The sequence below is a fragment of the Pleurodeles waltl genome, chromosome 7 (genome assembly GCF_031143425.1).
Source record: "Pleurodeles waltl isolate 20211129_DDA chromosome 7, aPleWal1.hap1.20221129, whole genome shotgun sequence".
In the NCBI taxonomy this organism is placed as follows: domain Eukaryota; kingdom Metazoa; phylum Chordata; class Amphibia; order Caudata; family Salamandridae; genus Pleurodeles; species Pleurodeles waltl.
In genome coordinates this window covers 312,029,130-312,049,812 of record NC_090446.1, presented here as the reverse complement: position 1 = coordinate 312,049,812, position 20,683 = coordinate 312,029,130, and the positions used below count along the sequence as shown (strand labels likewise).

Below are 20,683 nucleotides of genomic sequence, written 5' to 3'. Positions count from 1 at the left end.
TCAGGTACTTACCGCCATCATTTCTGAACCTGTTTCCTTCGATCCTCACATCTGACTACTAGGATATGTTAGTCAGTTACAACAAACTAGCCATAAGCTGACAGAGGTGGCATTACTATTAGCTAAGCGTAGAGGGACAATTTGCTGTGGAAATACGACGTGGCCACATATGTTACAAAGATAGTGAAATATAGCCTATTGTAAAGATCAACTGGAGGAGTATGCTGAAGAGGTGCCATGAGCATCTCGTCTGAAGGATTAATGGGCGCGTGTGACACTGCACCTATCACCGGCCTCAGCTGAAGGGTAATGGGGCTACAACGTGGTAACGAATGTAGGCATGATTTGCTAATGTCATGAACTGTCCACCAGAACATTAGTTCAATGTATTGTATGCATGGAACCACTACGGTATTGTATATGAGGAATGGGCATAGTTGGAGGGGCGAGGGGGTAGAGAAATTGATTGTTACTATCATACCATAAATGTTAATAAAACTCAAAAAGAAAGGAGAAGCACTGCCATTTCTGCCTCTAAAGCTTTGCTTCTTCCTTTCCACTTCTTTTGCCATTGAGCGTCGGGGGTGGTTCTTCTTTCGGCATTGATGGTTCAGCCTACGAAGTTCTTGGTTTTCCGTTCGAGGTCTTGCGACCTGCTGGGCCTTTCGGCATTTAGCCGTCATCGGTATCACGTGGCTGGGATCCTTAAGCTTCTATACTCACAGCTGACTGCCGACTGTCTGTTTCCTGTCATTGAGGATGCCCTTTTCCGGCTTTTTTTTCCGATGTTTTAACCTCCAAGCCTTTCGGTGGTTGGTTTGCTTTTAGAGATTTTCTTTCAGTGTCCTTTGCAGCCTTCGTTTCAGCATGCCTTCTTTTGGCGTTTGCTTCAAGGATTTCGACAACCAATCCTCCCTGAGCTGTCTCGGCTTCCTCAACGTCTTTGGCAGCGTGGTTGGATATTCCCAGATCTTTGAGTGACATTTCTTGTTTCTGGACATGGTCTTACAGCATTCCAGCCTCTGTTTTCGATGTACCGTCAGGGTATTTGGTACAAACATGGCGCAGGCCTCGCAGTTCTCATCTCAGTGGTCTTCAGGCAGACAGTGGTTGCAGATTTCATGGGGGTCTCTCTGCGCAAACTTGTGGTGGCAGTTTGTGCAAAATGTAAAGGTCCCCTTCCCCCTCCCCCAAAAACCCTTACCTTGCCTCATTCTTTGACATGTGCTGACTCAGGCAGGATGCCCTGTTGGAGGGGACAGTGAAAGGTCCCCTTCTGTCTCTGGTTTGACAACTCAGTGCATTTTCTCTGTAAATTTTCAAAATTTCCCTAACGTTTTTCGAAGTACCTCCGCTGCTTCCAGCCCAGAGGGAGGAAAAAAGAATCTGAAGATTGCTACCAGGCACAGGAACATGCAGGATGGCGTCTGACACCACACAGGGGATGGACATACCACCAAATGGTGGCAGATGCCACCCACAACAAAAATGTAAATAAAGGGTAACAGGCACTTCCAGAACCAACCACCAGATGGCGGAATAATGCACATCATGTGATTAAAAAAAAAAAAAGGATTCATGCTGCAAAAACTGCTTTAATCCCCTCTTATGTTATCATTTTAAGTATTTAGTGGGGACACTCTAAACCATGACAATCACGTCTGAAAGACACCAGTAAGGAGAACAAATTATCAACTTTTAAGAGAGTACCCAAATAATGTTTACAGGAATTCTCCCATGCTTCAGAGAAGGTGGTCTAGAGAAAAAAGTAGTGACCAGTTTTTTTAACACAGCACTTAAGGGCACGTTTTCCTCCTCTTTTTCACTAGCACTTCTTGCTCCTGTACACAGTATGCCTTCTCATTACTCTTTACAGATCTTCACTAGTAGCAGGACAGTCCAGGACATAATGATAAATAAATCTGGGCAAAATTTAAATTATGCCATACCAATTGTATAATTTCCGGGAATTTGAAGTTACACTTTTTGAAGGAAAATTCTCAAAATTACCCCACTTAGCGTAAATGGATGCCATTTGCAGTAAAAACGTACTGTGAGTGGTACACTTTCCAGTGAATCTGCACAAAAACAGAACACGAGCTGCTGTTGTTCACGGTGCTCTTGTTTAAATTCATCCTTGTACTAAAATTTGAGGCCGCATTTTTAGATAAAATATAGAGTAGAATTATCAATATGCATTTCAAGTAATTTAACCATAACTACAGAAAAGCAAAATCAGGCAAACTTTGCACACACCCAATACCTGCACAAATCACAACATTAAGGATTCCTACTTAAAAGTAACATGGCTATACCCTTCAGCATGTATTAAATTCGGCTATTGCCGTCTGCATCTAATTTCACAGCATTGACATGCTGCACAAATTCACTCTTGAAAGAAATTCGACATAGGTTGTTATTCCTATGAGTGCCCACCTTTATTACCCTTGCATGATAAAAATCTAACATTTATAAAAGAAAAAAAATATTAAAATCACACACATTTACCAACCCACAAAGTGTCCTTTTTCCCGGGGCAGCAATCTGTGCCTTTTGATTTCTTCTAAAAAATTATTATAGATTTATTTAGGATTCTCTTCAACGTCTGAATAATCTCTCAATCTCTTTGGGATCGCGACCATTGAGCATATTGAAAGAGGAGGAAACCGTGAGCTCAGGCTTAGATGTTTGGGGACTCTGAGGGGATTAAATGGCGATGAGGAAATTCATTACCACCTATGAAGGTTTGTGGCTAAAAAAGAAATTGGTGTAATTAGAGGCCATTTAATGAAGTGACATTGTGAAGGGTAAACAAGCACTTAATGTTTGTGAGGTAACAGACATACGGTCAACCATATGGAGGAACGGGTCTGAAGGTATAGATACTGAAGTCATTTACATGTACTAAGATGAGTACTATGTCTGGATGAGAGATATACATGAAGTAATTAACATGTGACCTCAAATACTATACAAGTTATACACAGTAGATTTATAGATACAAGGTAGATCAATGTCCCGGGAACTAGGTAATCATCATCACTCTCACAATGTAAACACAGTCAGCAGTATTTCATGTATAAGACATATTTTTCAGCCCAACATCCCATAGATATGGTTAGCATGGTAACATCGATCCCACAGATACTATTCATTTATCTGTTAATTATTATTAATTAGACTTGGCTTTAGAGATATTTCCGTAGTTAATCATTCAACTTCCTTTCAGATGTTTATAGTAACAGAAAAGTTTAGTGAATTTTGTATTATGTTTTAAAAGTCACAAGTTTTTGTAGGGGACTACGTGTCCCAGCATGCACTTGGGTGGTGGTAGTAAGATGAACTATAAATAGAGATTCATGGGAAGGTTTTCTTTGTAAAACTGTGATCAAGACCGAGAGATTGAAACGCGTTGGTGGTGTCTTTTTATATTTTTCTTGAATAGAAGCAATAAAACTCTCCTGGAGTGCAAACAAATCAATTGTTTGGCAATTGTTGGTGGTGGATATGTATGTATATATATATATATCTAGTAAGAAAATAAGTTGTCCATGCAATGTATGTACATATTTACATAAAGAAAGTACTACAACAGCTACAGGCTTCTGGGGAGGATGGAGGGCACATGTGAATCTGCAGCACTACATGCCACGAACAGATTTCTACTGGTTAAGTGACATTTTCTGTTTGATGGCATGTCTAGCTGCAGATACACGTGCTTTGCATAGACTGAAAAGCAGTCCCCTCCTTAAGTAAGCAGTGGCTAGCCGGTAGGAGATGGAGTACCTTGAAATAGTGTTTTAAGCTCTGCTTGACCAACATTTGCTTGGTGGCGAGATAACACATCCACTCAGTAGTGTTTAGTAAATGTGTGTGGTGTGGACCATGTGGCTGCTTTGCACATCACTGCCATTGGTATATTTCCTAAGAATGCCATTGAAGCTCCTTTCTTTCTATTAGAATGTGCTTCAGGAGTTACGAATAGCTGTCTTTTAATTTTAAAATAGCAGGTTTGAGTACACTTTACTATCCATCTAGCTAATCCCTGTTTTGAAATAGGATTGCCCTTATGAGGTTGTTGAAAAGCCACAAAAAGTTGTTTAGATTTTCTGAAATCTTTTGTTCTATGTATATAATAGCTCTTTTGACATCAAGAGTGTGAGAAGCTCTTTCAGCAACTGAACCTGGCTGTGGAAAGAAGAGAAGCAATTCCACTGACTCATTAACGTGAAATGGTGAAACCACTTTGGGTAAGAATTTTTGGTTTGTCCCTAGTACTATTTTATTTTCGTGAATTTGGAAGAAAGGTTCTTCTAAAGTGAATGCTTGAATTTCACTAACTCTCCCCAAGGAAATAATTGCTACTAGGAAAGCAACCTTCCATGAGAGAAATTGAAGAGTGCAAGAGTGCATGGGTTCAAATGGTGGACACATTAGACTTATGAGCATGATGTTAAGATTCCAGGCAGGAGCTGGTGGAGCTCTAGGTGGAATAATTATTTTAAGGCCTTCCATAAAAGCTTTTATGACAGGAATTTGAAACAGAGAAGTATGTTGTCTGTTTTGGAGGCAAGCGGATATTGCTGTTAAATAAATTTTAATGATTGAGTATGCAAGATTAGTTTTTTGTAAGTGAAGCAAATAACAGACAATATCATGTACTGATGCTTTAAGTGGATTAATATTTTTGGATTGACAATAATATACAAAACATTTCCATTTAGCTGCATAGCACTCCCTGGCTGTAGGTTTGCATGCTTCTTTAAGAATGTCAACACGTTCTGTTGGAAGTTGCAGAAATCCAAACTCTATGACCTCATGAGCCAAATCGCCAGGTTGAGCATACTGGGATTGGGATGCCTGAGTTGACCTTTGTTTTGAGTCAATAGGTCAGGTCTGTTTGGAAGCTTGTGGTGTGGAACTGCAGAGAGATCCAACAGTTCTGTGCATCAGTATTGACATACCCACATAGGAGCTAGGAGTATCATAGTGAGGGAGGTGAGATGAATCTTGTTGACCAGAAATGGAATTAGTGGGAGAGAGGGGGGAAGTGTAAGCAAATATCCCTGACCAATTGATCCATAAAGCTTTGCTCTTGGATCAAGGGAGTGGGTACTTGGATGCGAAGTTTGGGCATTTTGTGTTTCCGCTTGTTGAGAAATGGTCTGTCTGGTGTTCCCCACAAGTGAAAGTTTTGTTGAATCCCTCTTGGGTGAATCTCCCATTCGTGTATTTTTTGCTGCGTCCTGCTTAAAAGGTCTGCTAGTTGGTTGTGTATCCCTGGGATATACTCTGCTAGAAGTTGAATGTGACTGAATTGCCCATTTCCAAAATGTCTGTACTAGAAGGGACAATTGAGATGAGTGTGAATCTCCCTCCGTGCGTTTTTAAGCTAATACATAGCAACATGGTCATGTTATCTGTCCTTATCAACACTCCTTTGTGGGTGATCTGTGGTTGAAAAGCTTGGAGTGCTAGGAACACTGCTAGCAATTCCAAATGGTTTATGTGATAGGTTTGTTGAATTAAGTCCCCTTCCCCTTGCATGGTAAGGTTGTTGAGATGGGCTCCCCAATCTATCATTGATGCATCAGTTGTGATTATGGTCTGTGGCACAGGGTCATGAAATGGCCACCCTTTTGATAAATTGGTTTGATTCCACCATTGCAGAGATTTGTAAGTTTGGCGGTCTAACAACACTAGATCGTGAAGTTGACCCTGTATCTGAGACCATTGACACTGTTGTAGGGGTCGCATGTTTAGATGTGCATTGGTTACTACTGCTATACACAACGCCATAATTCCCAAAAGTTTCAAGATAAACTTTAATGTGTAAGTTTGATTGTATTGTAGTTGAGATATGAGCTTGTGGAAAGCTTGAATTATCAGTGGGTTTGGGTACGCCAACGCTGAATGAATGTTCAGAATTGCTCCCAAATATGGTTGTATGTGCATTGGTTGCAGATGAGATTTCTGGAAGTGGATTGTGAACCCTAGATTGTGTAGGGTATCAACTGCATACTGTGTGTGCGGTTGACAGGTTTGAATGGTGCTGGCTTTTAAGAGTCAGTCATCCAGATAAGGAAAGACATGTATATGTTGCCTACTGAGGTATGCTGCACCCACTGCAAGGCATTTGGTGCTGTTGTTACTCCAAAGGGTAGTACTTTGAACAGGTAGTGCCTGCCTAGTAGCAGAAATCTTAGATATTTGCGATGTGCTAGATGTATGGGAATGTGGAAGTAAGCATCTTTTAGATCTAATGCAGTAATGTAGTCTGGTTTTTGTAGCAGGGTAATGACGTCCTGAAGAGTGATCATGTGGAAATGCTCTGACAGAATGACCTGATTGAGGGATCTGAGATCCAGGATTGGTCTGAGAGTACCATCCTTTTTTGGTATGAGGAAGTAAAGAGACTATACTCCTGCCTCTTGTTGGGATATAGGTACATCTCTATTGCACCTTTGAGTAGAAGTGATTGTACCTCTTGTTTTAATAAATTTAGGTGTTCCAGAGGAAGCCTGTGCGAGCAAGGGGGAATGTTTGGAGGAGAAGAAATGAGTTCCAGGCAATAACCATTCAGGATAATCGACAGTACCCATTGATCTGCTGTAATGTTGTGCCATTGTTGGTAGAAATTTCCCAGTCTTCCTCCCACAGGAGATGTATGCTATGTGGGGTTGTGCAGAAAGTCACTGCTTGTTTGAGGTGGAGGAACCTCTTGTGGTGGTGGATTTAACTCTTCCTCTAAAGTTATTTCCTTTGTAAGAGCCTCTGAAAGAACTTCTATTGTAAAATTATTGTCCTTGTTTCTGTTGGGATGTGGACGGCTCCGAGGCTGGCTGATGGTTTAAAACCACCTCTGAACTGAGGCCTACAACAAGTTCACTGAGTAGGGGTAGTGTAAGGGGCACCTATAGCCTTAGCTGTAGCAGAGTCTTTCTTTAAGTTCTCTACAGTGGTATCTACTTCTGGGCCAAATAAGTGTTCCTTATCAAAAGGCATACTGAGTACTGTCTGTTGTATTTCAGGTTTGAACCCTGAAGTTCTTAACCATGCGTGCCTTTTTATAATCACACAGGAGTTGATACCCCCTTGCCACTGTGTCTGCTGCACCTAAGGCAGATCTAGTTTGGTTGTTAGAGATAGCCTGGCCCTCAGTAACTATCTGCTGTGCCCTTTTATGGTAATCTGGTGGAAGGTATTGTAAGAACTCTTACATTCCCTCCCAATTAGCTCTATTGTATCTGGCTAGCAGAGCTGAGAATTTGCACTCCCCCAGTGATTAGCAGCTTGAGTTGCTACTCTTTTCCCCGCTGCATCAAACTTACGACTTTCCTTGTCTGGGAGAGGAGCATCCCCTCTGGATTTGCTATTTGCCCTTTTCCTTGCTGCACTGACAACTACAGAGTCAGGTGGCAATTGTTGTGTAATGAAAAGTGGATCTGAAGGTGCAGGTTTGTACTTTTTGTCTACCCTCTGTGTGATAACTCTAGCCTTCGCTGGCTCTTTGAAAATGCTGTCTGCATGTTTAAGCATGCCTGGGGGCATGGGTAGACATTGATATTCCTTGTGAGTGGATGTTAATGTGTTGAATAAAAAAAAAATCATCCTCAATCGGATCTGTATGCAACTGCATGTTGTGATATGCAGCTGCCCTAGCTACGACCTGATTGTAGGTAGTGGTGTCTTTGTGTGGCGTCTTTGTGTGGCGATGATCTAGCCAGGTATGAATCAGGATCATTGGAAGGTATGGGACCTGAATCAGATAAGTCCCATGGATCTACATTGTAATGAGTATCACCTAAATCATCCCCATATGTAGAGATAGGGGATTGTGGAGAAAATTGTGTAGGTGGTGGAGTATCTGGTGGTGGAGAAGCAGTAAGTAGAGGAGAATGTGGTGGTGAAGGCTGTTGTAGTGCCTTTGGTTTCTCCTTGAGCTTAAATATTTTAGCAGGTGGAGGCCCAGCTTCTAGAGTCTCTTGGAAAGTTAACCTTTTCTTTGTTGTAGGAGGAGGAGAAGCAATAATTCTTCCAGTGTCTTTGTGATCTGGATTTTGCGCTGTTTAGCATCTATTACTGTTAGTATGGGCCTTACTTCCAAAGACTCCTCGGTAGTTGGAGCATATTTTCCACCCACAGGTTTCAGCTCCGAAAGTCTGGAGATCTAATGTTTTAGTCGGGCCAAAAATGTCAGCTCTGAAGTGGATGGCAGTTTTTTTTTTTTAGCTCCGAGGTGGAAGGCTCTGCTTTTCGACTATCCCGAAACAGGTTTGGCACACTGTTCGGTTGGAGGCAAATGCACTTTGGTCTTAATTTTCGGTGCCTAACCCGAGGATTGGTCATCCGCATGTGTTTTTCGGGTCTGATCATGGCCAACAAGCAGTGGTGGACCCAAGACCAGTGCTGAAGTCTTTTTGGTTGTCTTTGGGTGATGGGAAAGGGCTGATGTACTCACTGATGTACTGATCCACTGGAAGCGATTGGCTGTCCCCATCCGAATCTCGTTCCGAATCAGAGTCTGCGATGGAAACTGCAGATTGAGATTGTTCTTCTCCAAAAACGTAGGGCGTTTGTTCAGACAACTTGGATGCCATCTCCAAGCGACGCACTCTTCGATCCCTAAGAGTCTTCTTCGAGCAGAAGGATCGACACGCTTCACAGCTTTCTTCTCTGTGATCTGGAGAAAGACAGAGGTGGCACACTGAGTGTTGATCGGTGTATGGGAACTTGGAATGACACCAATGTCAAAAACGAAAGAGCCCGTTCCATCAGCCTGACATTGCTCAACAACCACGAGTGGAAGTATGCCCAAGAAGGGTGCGGTTGCCCGAAAGGGCATTTATCGACCCAATGATTACAATTGGATTGGATATAAGTGAGAAAACGTGATTGAAAAACTATACCAACGTTTATGGGGAGAAGAGAGAAGTTCAGATAGTACCGAACCGAGATCTACCGGTGCGAGAGGAAATGCATCTGAACCAGATGGCGGAAAGAAAACAATCTAACAAAGGACTCAATGCCCATGCACACTATCGCCGAGAGGAGTCACTCTATCTCGTGACTCGAAAAACCTTCTTGAAGAAAAAACAACTTGTAACACTCATAGCCTGACACTAGATGGTGGACTTATGCAAAGCATGTGTATGTGCAGCTACAAATGCCATCGAACACACACACGCACACATCACTTACTCACTGTACATCTGTTCGTGGCATGTGCATGTTCCGCTGCAGATTCACATGCTGTGCACTGTTCCTGCCATCTAGTGTTGGGCTCGGAGTGTTACAAGTTGTTTTTCTTCGAAGAAGTCTTTTCGAGTCACGGGACCGAGTGACTCCTCCCTTTCAGCTCCATTGCGCATGGGCGTCGACTCCATCTTAGATTGTTTTCCCCGCAGAGGGTGAGGTAGGAGTTGTGTATATAGTAATAGTGCCCATGCAATGGAGTAAGTATGTATGTACATAATGTGACTAATAGTGATATATTTACAAATGTACAAGTTTTATTTTTATCAACTTATAACGGCTAAAGGCTCCCGTGGAGGTGGGAGGGCACATGTGAATCTGCAGCGTCTCATGCCACGAACAGATGTACACTGGGTAAGTGACATTTTTTGATCGATAGCATGTGTAGCTGCAGATACACATGCTGTGCATAGACTAGTAAGCAGTTATCTCCCCAAAAGCGGTGGTTTAGCCTGTAGGAGTTGAAGTTGTTTGAAATAATGTTCGTAATACTGCCTGTCCTACTGTGGCTTGTTGTGTTGTTAACACATCCACACAGTAATGTTTAGTGAATGTATGAGGCATAGACCATGTGGCTGCCTTACATATTTCTGTCATTGGTATATTCCCTAGAAAGGCCATGGTGGCGCCCTTCTTTCTAGTGGAATGTGCCTTTGGTGTAATAGGTAGTTCTCTCTTTGCTTTAACATAACAGGTTTGAATACACTTAACTATCCATCTAGCAATGCCTTGTTTGGATATTGGATTTCCTGCATGAGGTTTTTGGAAAGCTACAAACAATTGTTTTGTTTTGCGAAATTGTTTGGTTCTATCAATGTAATACATTAGTGTTCTTTTTATGTCTAATGTATGTAATGCTCTTTCAGCTACAGAGTCTGGTTCTGGAAAGAACACTGGGAGTTCCACTGTTTGGTTTAAGTGGAATGATGATATAACTTTTGGCAAAAGTTTGGGATTTGTGCGTAAAACCACTTTATGCTTGTGTATTTGTATAAAGGGTTCTTGTATGGTAAAAGCTTGTATTTCACTTACTCTTCTGAGAGATGTGATAGCTATTAGGAAGGCTACTTTCCAAGTTAAGTATTGCATTTCACACGAGTGCATGGGTTCACATGGTGGACCCATGAGTCGTGTTAATACAATATTGAGGTTCCACGAAGGAACTGGTGGTGTTCTTGGTGGAATGATCCTTTTTAGACCCTCCATAAATGCTTTTAAGACTGGGATTCTAAATAGTGAAGTTGAATGTGTAATTCGCAGATAGGCAGAAATTGCTGTGAGATGTATTTTAATGGATGAAAAAGCTAACTTAGACTTTTATAAGTGTAGTAAGTAGCTTACAATGTTTTTCGCTGACGCGTGTAATGGTTGAATTTGATTATTATGACAGTAATAAACAAATTGTTTCCATTTATTTGCGTAGCAATGTCTTGTAGTAGGTTTTCTAGCCTGTTTGATGACCTCGATACATTCTTGTGTAAGGTCTAGATGTCAGAATTCGAAGACTTCAGGAGCCAGATTGCTAGGTTGAGCGATGCTGGATTCGGGTGTCTGATCTGTTGTTTGTGTTGAGTTAACAGATCTGGTTTGTTTGGTAGTTTGATATGAGGCACTACTGACAGGTCTAGTAGTGTTGTGTACCAAGGTTGTCGTGCCCAAGTTGGTGCTATTTGTATTAGTTTGAGTTTGTTTTGACTCAATTTGTTTACTAGATACGGAAGGAGTGGGAGAGGGAGAAAAGCGTAAGCAAATATCCCTGACCAACTCATCAATAACGCATTGCCCTTGGAGTGAGGCTGTGGGTACCTGGACGCGAAGTCTTGGCATTTTGCCTTTTCTTTTGTTGCGAATAGGTCTATTTGCGGTGTTCCCCATTTTTGGAAGTAGGTTTGTATTATCTGGGGATGAATTTCCCATTCGTGGATTTGTTGGTGATCTCGACTGAGATTGTCTGCCAACTGGTTTTGAATTCCTGGGATGTATTGCGCTATTAGGCGAATGTGATTGTGAACCGTCCAATGCCAAATCTTCTGTGCTAAGAGACACAGTTGTGATGACTGTGTCCCTCCCCATTTGTTTATGTAATACATTGTTGTCATATTGTCTGTTTTGACAAGAATGTGTTTGTGGGCTATTAGTGGTTGAAATGCTTTCAACTCTAGAAACACTGCTAGTAGTTCTAGTTGATTTATATGAAGTTGTTTCTGCTGAGTGTCCCATTGTCCCTGGATGCTGTGTTGGTTGAAGTGTGCTCCCCACCCTACCATGGAAGCATCTGTTGTGATCACGTATTGAGGCACTGGGTCTTGGAAAGGCCGCCCTTGGTTTAAATTTATAGGATTCCACCATTGAAGCGAGGTGTGTGTTTGGCGGTCTATCAACACTAGATCTTGAAGTTGACCCTGTGCTTGTGTCCATTGTGTTGCTAGGCATGTGTAATCTTGCGTTTGGGACAATGGCTATGCATGAGGACATCATGCCTAGTAGTTTCATCACTAATTTTACCTGATATTTTTGGTTTGGGTGCATGCTTTGTATTACGTTTTGGAATGCTTGTACCCTTTGTGTACTTGGAGTGGCGATCCCTTTTTTTGTGTTGATTGTCGCTCCTAAGTATTTTTGTATTTGACACGGCTGGAAGTGTGATTTTTGGTAGTTTAGTGAGAACCCTAGTTTGTGAAGGGTTTCTATGACGTATTTTGTGTGTTGAAGACACTGTTCCTGAGCGTTGGTTTTGATTAACCAATCGTCTAAATACGGGAATACATGTATGTGCTGTCTTCTGATATGTGCAGCTACTACTGCAAGGCATTTTGTAAATACCCTTGGTGCTGTTGTTATCCCGAATGGTAACACTTTGAATTGGTAATGTACTCCTTGGATTAAGTATTTCCTGTGGGAAGGATGTATAGGTATATGGAAGTAAGCATCCTTGAGGTCTAATGTTGACATGTAGTTTTGTTGTTTGAGCAATGGAATTACGTCTTGAAGTGTCACCATGTGAAAGTGATCTGATGTAAATATTTAATGTTCTGAGATCCAGTATGGGCCTCAGAGTTCTATCCTTTTTTGGTATTAGAAAATACAGGGAGTAGACACCTGTTCCTTTCTGATGTTTGGGTACTAGTTCTATTGCCTCTTTTTGTAACAACGCTTGGACTTCTAGTTGTAATAGATCCAAGTGTTGTTTGGACATGTTGTGTGCCCTTGGAGACACATTTGGTGGTAATTGTATGAATTCTATGCAATAACCATGTTGGACCCACGAGTCTGTTATTTCCTCCCAATGTTTGTAATAATCTGTGAGTCTCCCCCCCACTGGTGTTATGTGTTGGGGGTTTGTGACACTGAAGTCACTGTTTAGTTTGAGGGGTCTTTGGAACTTTCCTCTAGTTTTAGGGAACTGTCCACCTCTGTATCGTCCCCGAAAGCCTCCTCTTTGATACTGGCCCTGGTATGTGGGTCTGGTCTGTGAGGTTGAGGGTTCTGTGCTTTGGGCCCGAAACCCCCCTCTAAATTGTGTCTTCCTAAATGTGCCTCTGCTCTGTGGTGAGTAGAGCACGCCCATGGCCTTGGCCGTATCAGTGTCCTTCAGCTTCTCTATAGCTGTGTCCACCTCCGGCCCAAACAACTGCTGTCCATTAAAAGGCATATTAAGCACAGCCTGTTGGATCTCTGGCTTAAGTCCGGAGGTGCGTAGCCATGCATGTCTCCGAATAGTGACCGCTGTATTCACAGTTCTTGCGGCTGTGTCCGCTGCGTCCATTGCTGATCGTATCTGGTTGTTGGAGATACTTTGGCCCTCCTCCACCACTTGTTGTGCACGCTTTTGAAACTCCTTGGGAAGATGTTCTATAAAGTGCTGCATTTCATCCCAATGAGCTCGGTCATATCTTGACAATAAAGCCTGTGAATTGGCAATGCGCCATTGATTGGCTGCCTGTGCTGCAACTCTTTTCCCCGCTGCATCAAACTTTCGACTTTCTATGTCGGGTGGTGGTGCATCTCCAGAGGTGTGTGAATTAGTCCTTTTACATGCTGCGCCTACTACTACTACTGAGTCAGGTGTCAGTTGTTGCGTGATGTACACAGGGTCTGTAGGGGGAGGCTTGCACTTTTTCTCCACCCTAGGTGTAATGGCTCTGCCTTTGACGGACTCTTAAAATACTTGTTTCGCGTGTTTCAACATCCCTGGTAACATTGGAAGACTTTGGTACGGACTGTGTGTTGACGACAAAGTATTAAATAAAAAGTCATCCTCAATGGGTTCAGCGTGCAGTGCCACATTGTGAAAAGCAGCTGCTCTGGACACCACCTGCGTGTAAGTAGTACTGTCTTCAGGTGGTGATGGCCTTGTTGGGTAGCAGTCTGGACTACTGTCTGATACTGGTGCATCATATAGATCCCATGCATCTGGGTCATCCTGGCTCATCCCCGTGTGTGTTGGAGATTGCATCATATGGGGGGGGCGGGGGGGGGGGAGTTTGGGGGGTTGCAATTGGTGACAGTTGGGGTGAGTGGTGTGGTGATGGTTGTGGCGAAGAACGAGGTGGAGTTACTTCTTTTGCCACTTTTGCTTTTAGTTGTTTTTCTGTGTCTTGGAAAGCAAGTTTCCTTTTCATCTTAATAGGAGGGAGAGTTCTTATTTTCCCTGTTTCCTTTTGAATATGGAGCCTTCTTTGTGTATAATCTGGCTCCCCCGCTTCTAGCTCTTGTCCAAATTTATGGCCTTGTAGTTGTGCTGAAAGGCCTTGTTCTTCGGAGTAGGAGCTTGTTTTCGGCTCCGAAGCTGGGCGTTTCTGTACCAAAACTTTTTCAACCGTCTTTTTTGGCTTCAAAGCCACTTTTTTCGGTTTCGGGGTGCCGAGCTCTCGGTGCCGACTTTGGTCGGAGCAAGGTTCTCGGTGTCGAGTATACTATGTGCCGGGATCTCGACCGGAGTCGGGAGACTTAAACACGTGTGTGCCCTTTTTCGGTGCCGATGGTTGGTCACCGATTTTACAGGTTAAGCCATGGCCTGCCGGCGGCGGCGTCCCCTGGGCCTTCATGATTTTGGCGTGAGTTTTGGCCGGGGCTGGTTTACTCACGGTTTTCGCCGGCTGCTCCGTTTCGGGCTCGCCCGAGTCAGCAATGGAGAAAGTCTCCTCTTCTTTGACGTCGTGGTGTCCTGACGGTGCTGATGCCATTTGAAGCCTTCGTGCTCTCCGGTCCCGTAGCATTTTCTTCGACCGAAATGCCCGACAGGCCTCGCAAGTATCCTCTTTGTGTTCGGGGGACAAACACAAATTACAGACCAGATGTTGATCTGTGTAAGGATACTTGTTGTGGCATTCTGGGTAGAAGCGGAATGGGGTCTGTTCCATGAGCCTTGAAGATGCTCACGGTCGGGCCGACCAGGCCCCGCCGGGGGATAGAAGCCCCGAAGGGCTACCGGAGCTCTTCTTTAATTCGGTGTCGATCTGTGTTAACTAACCCGATACCGAACGCAAACAAAACCGTCAAATTTTCAGAGATTTAACTAACTTTCCGAACCGAAACACGGAGCGAAGAGGAACACGTCCGAACCCGATGGCGGAAAGAAAACAATCTAAGATGGAGTCGATGAACATGCGCAATGGAGCCGAAAGGGGAGGAGTCCCTCGATCTCGTGACTTGAAAAGACTTCTTCGAAGAAAAACAACTTGTAACACTCTGAGCCCAACAACAGATGGCAGGATATGCACAGCATGTGAAACCGCCCTCATCTCAGTCACAGACGACATCAGAACCCTGATGGACAACGGTGAAACAGTCACCCTCATCCTCCTCGACCTCTCGGCTGCCTTCGACACCGTCTGTCACCGCACCCTAATCACCTGCCTCCCCTCCAACGGGATCCAAGGCCAGGCCCTGGACTGGATCGCCTCCTTCCTCTCAAACCAATCCCAAAGAGTCTACCTCCCTCCATTTCGCTCAGACCCCACCGAGATCATCTGCGGCGTACCTCAAGGCTCATCACTCAGCCCGACACTCTTCAATGTCTACATGAGCCCCCTCGCCGACATCGTACGCAAGCACGACATTATCATCACCTCCTACGCCGACAACACCCAACTTATACTCTCCCTCACCAAGGACCCCGCCAGCGCCAAGACCAACCTACAAGAGGGCATGAAGGACGTCGCAGATTGGATGAGGCTCAGCCGCCTAAAGCTGAACTCTGACAAAACGGAAGTCCTCATCCTCGGCAACACCCCGTCCGCTTGGGACGACTCCTGGTGGCCCACGGCCCTCGGCACCGCACCGACCCCCGCAAACCACGCCCACAACCTCGGCTTCATCTTGGACCCTCTTCTCACCATGACCAAGCAAGTCAACGCCGTGTCCTCTGCCTGCTTCCTCACCCTCCGCATGCTCCGCAAGATCTTCCGCTGGATCCCCGCCGACACTAGAAAAACCGTGACCCACGCCCTCGTCACGAGCCGCCTGGACTACGGCAACATCCTCTATGCTGGGACCACCGCCAAGCTCCAAAAACGCCTGCAACGTATTCAAAAGGCCTCGGCCCGCCTCATCCTCGACGTACCCCGCAACAGCCACATCTCCGCACACCTGAGACACCTGCATTGGCTCCCAGTCAGCAAAAGGATCACCTTCCGACTTCTCACCCACGCACACAAAGCCCTCCACAACAAGGGACCGGATTACCTCAACCGTCGCCTTAGCTTCTACGCCCCCACCCGTCTCCTCCGTTCCTCGGGCCTCGCGCTCGCTGCCGTCCCTCGCATCCGCCGCTCCACGGCGGGTGGGAGGTCCTTCTCCTTCCTGGCAGCCAAGACCTGGAACTCCCTCCCCACCAGCCTCAGGACCACCCAGGACCACTCCGCATTCCGGAGACTCCTAAAAACCTGGCTCTTCGAGCAGCAGTAACCCCACCCCCTTTTTTTCCCCTAGCGCCTTGAGACCCGCACGGGTGAGTAGCGCGCTTTATAAATATTAATGATTTGATTTGTATCTGCAGCTACACACGCCATCGAACATATATATATATATATATATATATATATATATATATATATATATATGGAAAATGTCACTTACCCGGTGTACATCTGTTCGTGGCATGAGACGTTGCAGATTCAAATGCTGTGCATAGACTAGTAAGCAGTTATCTCCCCAAAAGTGGTGGCTTAGCCTGTAGGAGTTGAAGTTGTCTGAAATAATGTTCGCAATACAGCCTGTCCTACTGTGGCTTGTTGTGTTGTTAACACATCTATACAGTAATGTTTTGTGAATGTATGAGGCGTAGACCATGTGGCTGCCTTAAAGATTTCAGTCATAGGTATATTTCCTAGAAAGGCCTAGTGGAGTGTGCCTTTGGGGTAATAGGTAGATCTCTTTTTGCTTTAATATAGCAGGTCTGAATACATTTCACTATCCATCTGGCAATGCCCTGTTTGGATATTGGATTTCCTGCCTGAGGTTTTTGGAAGGCTACAAACAATTGTTTTGCGAAATTGTTTTGTTCTATCAATGTAATACATTAGTGCTCTTTTAATGTCTAACGTATGTAAGGCTCTTTCAGCTTCTGAGTCTGGTTGTGGAAAAAAGACTGGGAGTTCCGCTGTCTGGTTTAGGTGGAATGGTGATATAACTTTTGGTAAGAATTTGGGATTTGTACGGAGAACCACTTAATGTTTATGTATTTGTATAAAGGGTTCTTGTATAGTAAATGCTTGTATTTCACTTACTCTTCTAGGAGATGTGATAGCTATTAGGAAGGCTACTTTCCAGGTTAAGTATTGCATCTCACAAGAGTGCATGGGTTCAAATGGTGGACCCATGAGTCGTGTTAATACAATATTGAGGTTCCACGAGGGGACTGGTGGTGTTCTGAGGGGTATGATTCTTTTTAAACCTTCCATAAATGCTTTTATGACTGGGATTCTAAAAAGTGATGTTGAATGTGTAATCTGCAGATAGGCAGATATTGCTGTGAGATGTATTTTAATGGAAGAAAATGCTAGTTTAGATTTTTGTAAGTGTAATAAGTAGCTTACAATGTTCTTTGCTGAAGCATGTAGTGGTTGAATTTGATTATTATGGCAGTAATAAAAAAATATTTTCCATTTGTTTGCGTAACAATGTCTTGTAGTAGGTTTTCTAGCTTGTTTAATGACTTCCATACATTCTTGTGTAAGGTCTAAATGTCCAAATTCTAAGACTTCAGGAGCCAGATTGCTAGATTGAGCGATGCTGGATTCGGGTGTCTGATCTGTTTGTGTTGCGTTAATAGATCTGGTCTGTTTGGTAGTTTGATATGAGGTACTACTGACAGGTCTACTAGTGTTGTGTACCACGGTTGGCGAGCCCAGGTTGGTGCTATTAGTATTAGTTTGAGTTTGTTTTGACTCATTTTGTTTAGCAGATAAGGAAGGAGTGGGAGAGGGGGAAAAGCGTAAGCAAATATCCCTGACCAACTCATCCATAACGCATTTCCCTTGGACTGAGGGTGTGGATACCTGGACGCGAAGTTTTGGCATTTTGCGTTTTCTTTTGTTGCGAATAGGTCTATTTCTGGTGTTCCCCAGGGTAGAAAGTAAGTTTGTAGTATCTGGGGGATGAATCTCCCATTCGTGTGTTTGTTGGTGATCTCGACTGAGATTGTCGGCCAACTGGTTTTGAATCCCTGGGATGTATTGTGCTATTAGGCGAATGTGATTGTGAATCGCCCAATGCCAAATCTTTTGTGCTAAGAGACACAGTTGTGATGTGTGTCCCTCCTTGTTTGTTTAGGTAATACATTGTTGTCATGTTGTCTGTTTTGACAAGAATGTGTTTGTGGGCTATTAGTGGTTGAAATGCTTTCAATGCTAGCAACACTGCTAACAGTTCTAAATGACTTATGTGCAGTTGCTTTTGGTGAACGTCCCTTTGTCCCTGTATACTGTGCTGGTTGAGGTGTGCAACCCACCCCACCATGGAAGCATCTGTTGTGATCATGTATTGAGGCACTGGTCTTGGAATGGCCGTCCTTGGTTTAAATTTATAGGGTTCCACCATTGAAGCGAGACGTGTGTCTGGCGGTCTGTCAACACTAGATCTTGAAGTTGACCCTGTGCTTGTGTCCATTGTGTTGCTAGGCACTGTTGCAAGGGCCGCATGTGTAGTCTTGCGTTTGGGAGAATGGCTATGCATGAAGACATCATGCCTAGGAGTTTCATTACAAATCTCACTTGATAGTGTTGGTTTAGGTACATGTTTAATATTACATTTTGGAAGGCTTGTACCCTTTGTGGACTTGGAGTGGCAATCCCCTTTTGTGTGTTGATTGTTGCTCCTAAGTATTGTTGTATTTGGCACAGTTGTAGATGTGATTTTTGGTAGTTTAGAGAGAACCCTAGTTTGTGTAGGGTTTCTATGACGTATTGTGTGTGTAGAAGACACTGTTGCTGAGTGCTGGTTTTTATTAACCAATCGTCCAAGTAAGGGAATACGTGCATGTGCTGTCTCCTGATGTGAGCGGCTACTACTGCAAGGAATTTAGTGAATACCTTTGGGGCTGTTGTTATGCCGAATGGTAACACTTTGAATTGGTAATGCACGCCTTGGAATACAAACCTTAATTATTTCCTGTGGGAAGGATGTATGGGCATGTGGAAATAAGCATCCATGAGATCTAATGTTGTCATATAGTACTGTTGTTTGAGCAAGGGAATCACGTCTTGAAGTGTCACCATGTGAAAGTGATCTGATTTGATGTAAAGATTCAGTGTTCTGAGGTCTAATATGGGTCTCAGTGTTTTGTCCTTCTTTGGAATTAGGAAATACATGGAGTAGACACCTGTTCCTTTTTGATGGTTGGGTACTAGTTCTATTGCTTCTTTTTGTAACAATGCTTGGACTTCTAGTTGTAACAGGTCTAAGTGTTTTTTGGACATATTGTGTGCTCTTGGAGGCACATCTGGTGGCAACTGTAGGAATTCTATGCAATAACCATGTTGGATAATGGCTAGGAACCATGCGTCCGTAGTTATGTGTTCCCAGTTGTGGTAATACGCGGTAAGTTGCGGGGTGGGTGTTTGTGACATTGAAGTCACTGTTTGGTTTGTGGGGTTTTTGGGCTCTGGGATTTCCCTCTTGCCTTAGGGGACTGTCCACCCCTATATTGTCCTCGAAACCCTCCTCTCTGATACTGGCCCTGATATGTGGGTCTGACTTGTGAGGTGGAAGGCTCTGTGGTTTGGGCACGAAACCCCCCCTTCTAAAGTGCGACTTCCTAAAAGTGCCTCTGCTCTGTGGGGAGTAGAGCGCGCCCATGGCTTTGGCCGTGTCTGTGTCTTTTTTCCGTTTTTCTATTGCCGTATCCACCTCCGGCCCAAACATTCCGAATTCTAAGCCTTGAGGAGCCAGATTGCTAGATTCAGCGATGCTGGATTTGGGTGTCTGATCTGTTGTTTGTGTTGAGTTAACAGATCTGGTCTGTTTGGCAGTTTGACATGAGGCACTACTGAGAGGTCTAGTAGTGTTGTGTACCAAGGTTGTCTTGCCCAAGTTGGTGCTATTAGTATAAGTTTGAGTTTGTTTTGACTCAAATTGTTTACCAGATATGGAAGGAGTGGGAGGGGGAGGAAAGCGTATGCAAATATACCTGACCAACTCATCCATAACGCATTGCCCCGAGACTGATCCTGTGGGTGTCTGGATGCGAAGTTTTGGCATTTTGCGTTTTCTTTTGTTGCAAATAGGTCTATTTGTGGTGTTCCCCATCTTTGGAAGTAATTGTTTAGTATTTGGGGGTGAATCTCCCATCGTGGATCTGTTGGTGATCCCGAGAGAGATTGTCTGCTAAGTGATTCTGAATTCCAGGAATAAACTGCGCTATTAGGCGAATGTGGTTGTGAATCGCCCAATGCCATATTCTCTGTGCCAGGAGACAACTGTGTCGAGTGTGTTCCTCCCTGTTTGTTCAGATAATACATCGTTGTCATGTTGTCTGTTTTGACAAGAATGTGTTTGTGGCTTATTATAGGTTGAAATGCTTTCAACGCTAGCAATACTGCCAGTAGTTCTAAGTGATTTATGTGAAACTGTCTCTGCTGAGTGTCCCATTGTCCTTGGATGCTGTGTTGGTTGAGGTGTGCTCCCCACCCTATCATGGAGGCATCTGTCGTTATTACGTATTGAGGCACTGGGTCTTGAAAAGGCCGCCCTTGGTTTAAATTTATAGTGTTCCACCATTGAAGCGAGGTGTATGTTTGGCGGTCTATCAACACTAGATCTTGAAGTTGACCCTGTGCCTGTGACCATTGTGATGGTAGGCACTGTTGTAAGGGCCGCATGTGCAATCTTGCGTTTGGGACAATGGCTATGCATGAGGACATCATGCCAAGTAGTTTCATCACCATCTTCATTTGTATCTTTTGTTTTGGGTACATGGCTTGTATTA

General features: G+C 43.9%; 1 protein-coding gene across 9 annotated transcripts in view; it reads right to left on the bottom strand.

Moving 5' to 3' along the window:
- The window catches only part of MYBL2 (MYB proto-oncogene like 2), a 337,297-nt gene that overhangs the window by 74,639 nt on the left and 241,975 nt on the right, over positions 1 to 20,683 (bottom strand). For 4 of the 9 annotated variants that reach the window (XM_069243761.1, XM_069243762.1, XM_069243763.1 and 1 more), the window contains one exon: positions 8,462 to 8,683. The exons of the other annotated variants lie outside the window; for them this stretch is intronic. In XM_069243761.1, the coding sequence (XP_069099862.1) occupies positions 8,462 to 8,683 (222 nt within the window). The remainder of the gene's footprint in view (positions 1 to 8,461; positions 8,684 to 20,683) is intronic. 9 annotated transcript variants of the gene reach the window in all.